The sequence below is a fragment of the Babylonia areolata genome, chromosome 26, assembly GCF_041734735.1.
Source record: "Babylonia areolata isolate BAREFJ2019XMU chromosome 26, ASM4173473v1, whole genome shotgun sequence".
In the NCBI taxonomy this organism is placed as follows: domain Eukaryota; kingdom Metazoa; phylum Mollusca; class Gastropoda; order Neogastropoda; family Buccinidae; genus Babylonia; species Babylonia areolata.
Window position 1 is genome coordinate 42,336,756 of NC_134901.1, and position 5,000 is coordinate 42,341,755.

General features: G+C 43.8%; 1 protein-coding gene across 1 annotated transcript in view; it reads left to right on the forward strand.

The window, feature by feature from the left end:
• Positions 1 to 3,257, forward strand: part of LOC143300319 (trypsin-like) — a gene marked incomplete at its 5' end in the record, with an annotated part of 10,078 nt that extends 6,821 nt beyond the window's left edge. The window contains 2 exons of the mRNA XM_076613919.1: positions 927 to 1,063; positions 2,231 to 3,257. Of these exons, the coding sequence (XP_076470034.1) occupies positions 927 to 1,063; positions 2,231 to 3,110 (1,017 nt within the window). The remainder of the gene's footprint in view (positions 1 to 926; positions 1,064 to 2,230) is intronic.
• Between the last annotated feature and the right edge of the window lie 1,743 nt (positions 3,258 to 5,000).

A 5,000-nucleotide genomic window follows, 5' to 3' on the forward strand; every position in this document is an offset into this window, starting at 1 on the left:
TTACAAGAATGTCATACCTCCAGTTATAAGAATCAACCATACCTCCAGTTATAAGAATCAACCCTACCCCCAGTTATAAGAATCAGCCATATATCCAGTTATAAGAATCAAACATACCTCCAGTCATAAAAATGTCATACCTCCAATTATAAGAATCAACTATACCTCCAGTTATAAGAATGTCATACCTCCAGTTATAGGAATCAACCCTACCTCCAGTTATAAGAATCAACCATACCTCCAGTTATAAGAATGTCATACCTCCAGTTATAAGAATCAACCATACCTCCAGTTACAAGAATGTCATACCTCCAGTTATAAGAATCAACCATACCTCCAGTTACAAGAATGTCACACCACCAGTTATAAAAATCAACCATACCTCCAGTTATAAGAATGTCATGCCTCCAGTAAAAAGGATGTCATACCTCCAGTTATAAGAATGTCATACCTCCAGTAAATAAGAATGTCATGCCTCCAGTAAAAAGGATGTTATACCTCCAGTTATAAGAATGTCATACCTCCAGTTATAAGAATGTCATACCTCCAGTAAAAAGGATGTCATACCTCCAGTAAAAAGGATGTCATACCTCCAGTTATAAGAATGTCATGCCTCCAGTAAAAAGGATGTCATACCTCCAGTTATAAGAATGTTATGCCTCCAGTGAAAAGGATGTCATACCTCAAGTTATAAGAATGTCATGCCTCCAGTAAAAAAGGATGTCATACCTCCAGTTATAAGAATGTCATGTCTCCAGTTTGGCTTTAACCTCAAAGGGGTCATCAGCTCGTGTGTGTGTGTGTGTGTGTGTGTGTGTGTGTGTGTGTGTGTGTGTGCGCGTGTGTGTTGCATAATGTTCTCTGACAGTCTTTATCTTAAAGTCTATGTTGCATCATGGTGTTCTCTGACTGTCTTTATCTTAAAGTCTGTGTGTTGCATCATGACTGACGACCTTGAAGATCAGGCCAGCACTGTCAGCATTGGAGGAAGAACCAACGCCAACCTTCGCTTCGCAGACGACACTGACGTCATAGCAGGTATCAGTGACCAAGAACTCACCAAGTCTGTTAAAAAAAACAAAAAAAACAAAAAAACTGGATGAAATGTCGACAAGATATGGTTTGGAAATCAGCGCCGAAAAGACCAAGTATTTCTGTAACAGTATTTTTACGTTGACGATAGTATTCAGAGTCTGTACTCCTCCCTGAAATGGTATGTCTACAACAGCACTCTGAGCTCTCTACCTCACTGTGTCTTATTCTCAATACCTAGATTCCCCTCCCATCCCTGAACGAGTATGGCTTTTCAATAACATTGTTAAAACTTGTACTTACCGGATACAAAAACAATTAATATTCTTACGCCTTTTTTTCAACAATTTAAGAAAAACAAAATTCATCGAGTCGTACGACTTGTGTATTTTGTTCAGAAATATTAAGTTACACATCATTTGAAAGCCGGTAGAATAAGAAAGGAAACCTACCTGCCTGCTATAACACTAAACAAGAAATGATACATACCTACTGATAACCCAGAAGACTGCGTCGCTATGTCCCTGTAGAAAGGACAAGGCCTAAGTCTCTGAACGCATCAGGATATGGCAATACCTTGAAGCACGGACAAAGAAAAAAAAAAAAAAAAAAAAAAAAAAAGAAGAAGAAGAGGAAGAAAAAAAAAAAGATGGACTGATGTATTCATAAAAAAAACCCAAAGTCGAAGAGACAAAGCCTTTGTGACTCACGTGTGATTCCTGCTATACAACAACAGGTATAAGAACCGAAAACACCAGGTGTGGAGGGGAGGTAGGACGGAGAAGGGGAGTGGAGGGGAGGAGTTGGTGGTTGGAGGTTACCAGTATATACATACTTATAACGATCCAAGTCGTATGTTTTATATCACCATCATAAAAAAAAAACGATGTTCGTCGAAACTTGAAAAGAGAACGAGAATAGTCAGCTGCAGTCGAGGAGGGATTCATATGCTCAACAATGTCAAGAACCCTTGCATAGAGAAGTCTACACGTTGCAGATCGTGTTTTACCAACAGGTCTTAAGCCCACTTAACCCCTTTCTTTCTCCTCGACAGTCTGAGAAAATTCTCAGCTACTTGCACTTTGTGTTTGCTTTTCTAACTCCCTGATGATCTGAGAAACTGCTAAGCTGTTGTCACAGTGCTTTGCTATATAAACCACACACTGGCCAAGCAACTTCACTTCGTCCCTGACTGAAGATTGGAGCAGTCTTTTGCTGGAGACCTTGCTGTATTGTTCGGGCCAACCACCATGCTGCTTTCTGCGCTTCTCGTGTCCCTGGTCTGGCAGCTGGCTGCCGCCGCCGCTGTGGAGCCGAAGATCACGGCGTCAGACTGTGGCCAGGCCCCCTTGGGCCGCAACCCCTACCAGCGTATCGTGGGCGGCCAGGAGGCCACTCCTTACAGCTGGCCCTTCATCTGCAGTCTGGAGTCCAACGGCTACCACATCTGTGGCGGAACCATGGTGAAGAACACCGCCGGTGTCTACTACTTCGTCACAGCTGCCCACTGCCTGTCGCGCTCCGCCCGATCCTACACCCTGAGCTGCAGCATCCACGACCGCTTCGGCTCCAACCCCCACAAGCAGACCTTCAGCATCAGCAGGTACATCAACCACGAGTCCTACACCTCCTACAGCCACCACCACGACATCTCCGTCATGGTGCTGGCCAGTCAGCCCGAAGAGAACGACTACTTCCAGGGGGCTTGCATCGCCAGCAGGAGCTACTACGGCGGGGAGACCGCCTGGGTCATGGGCTGGGGAGTCCTCAGGGAAGGCGGCAGCTCCCCCAGAGCACTGCAGGAGGTCTCCAAGCCCATACTGACTGATACTGAGTGCAAAAGCGCGTATGGATCTACGTTTGACGCCAACACTATGGTGTGCTCTGGTCTGCTGGGTGTCGGCGGTAAGGACGCTTGTCAGGGAGACAGTGGCGGCCCCATGGTGTCCTACAGAAACGGCGTCTGGGAACTCGTCGGCGTGGTGAGCTGGGGTTACGGTTGTGCCCGTCCTAGCTACCCCGGTGTGTACGCTGATGTGTACAACCTGAGGAGTTGGATCAACAGCAAGATCAACTAGACGTTTCACCACCGCACGTCCGCGAGTCTTGTAACACTCCTCCCTCTCGCGACAAAAGGGCGCGCGACAGACAGCCAGCTGGTCACACTGTCGTTTCGGTTTGAAAGCTGCTGAATTTTCTGAACAGAAAAGTGTCTTGAAGCTTTACCTGTGTGGTGTGACAGCGCAGTAAATTGTTGTTTCGTGTGAATCTTTAAAAAAAAAAAAGAAAAAAAAAAAGAAAAGAAAAAAAAGTCCACTTGATTTTAGTATTTTCCGAAAAAGACCACTTGGGCGAATGAACATAGTGAAAGCCCTGTACACTGAGAGTAAAACACACAAGCTTTTTATGTATTGAGTATAATTTCAAAATGTAATGTTTAAGATGAGAAAGATCAGTTTAAAGCAAATTAAGTCCCCTGGCATTAATTACAGATTAATTTCCCTTTTTTACTATCTGCACCAAAGACATGCAAAATAAATATAACGTCCATGCTTAGCAAAAGAAGTTCCTGTTTGAACAAAAAATGATAAAAATGACTGCTCTTGTTGTTGTGTCATAATATCAGATCAAAGTGCCAAGTTTAGAGAATAAAAAAAAATATATAACAGTAAATTTAGTTTGCATATAATTTGGCTTTTTAAAATATTTTTTGTGCCCATCCCAGAGGTGCAATATTGTTTTAAACAAGATGACTGGAAAGAACTGAATTTTTCCTATTTTTATGCCAAATTTGGTGTCAACTGACAAAGTATTTGCAGAGAAAATGGCAATGTTAAAGTTTACCACGGACACACAGACACACACAACACATACATACAGAGACAACCGAACACCAGGTTCAAACATAGACTCACTTTGTTCACACAAGTGAGTCAATAAAATAATAATAATAATGATAATATTAATAATAGACAAATACATAAAAAAGAACAACTACTACTAATAATAATATGTATAAGGCGCAAAAACTTGATGAAGTCAACTATAGGCGTACAAAAACAACAACAACAAACAAACAAAAAAAAAAACCAACCCCAAAACAAACAAACTAAATAATAATATTAATAACAAAATAGATATTTAAAAAAAAGACAAAAAAAAAGACAACATGAGTCGACAAAAGAAAACTACATTGGTATGACCACCCAGCAAGATCCAGTGGTCACCACCACCACCACCACAACCAACAACAACAACACCAACAACACCACCACCACTACCAACAACACCACCACCACAACCAACAACAACAACACCACCACCACCACCAACAACACCACCACCACCACCAAAAACACTACCAACGACACCAACAACACCACCACCACTACCAACAACACCACCACCACCACCAACAACAACAACAACACCACCACCACTACCACCACCACCACCACCACCAACAACAACACCACCACCACTACCAACAACACCACCACCACCAACAACACCACCAACACCACCACCACTACCAACAACAACACCAACAACACCACCACCAACAACAACACCACCACCACCACTACCACCAACAACACCACCAACAACAAGACTAACAATACGACGACCAACACACTGCCATCAGTAACAAGAAAACAATAACCACCACCACCACCACCACCACCTCCAAAATACAGCAGGTGTCAAGCCTAAGCACTGTTCCGAGCACAGCCTAAGACAGGCACATCGATTTCCCTGTCAGCTGTCGATACTGCCTCTCCATCGGCTACATGCGCTACTGGGACCAACATCGACCATCTTGACTGTACATGGAATTCCTGATGATGGGGGAGGAGGGGCAGGGGGGGGTGCGGGGGGGGGGGGGGGGTATGGAGAGAGGGGAGGAGACTCCTAATAACCTGTAGAGGGAGGAGAGGAAGGGTGAGGGTGGTGGTGGTGGTGGTGGA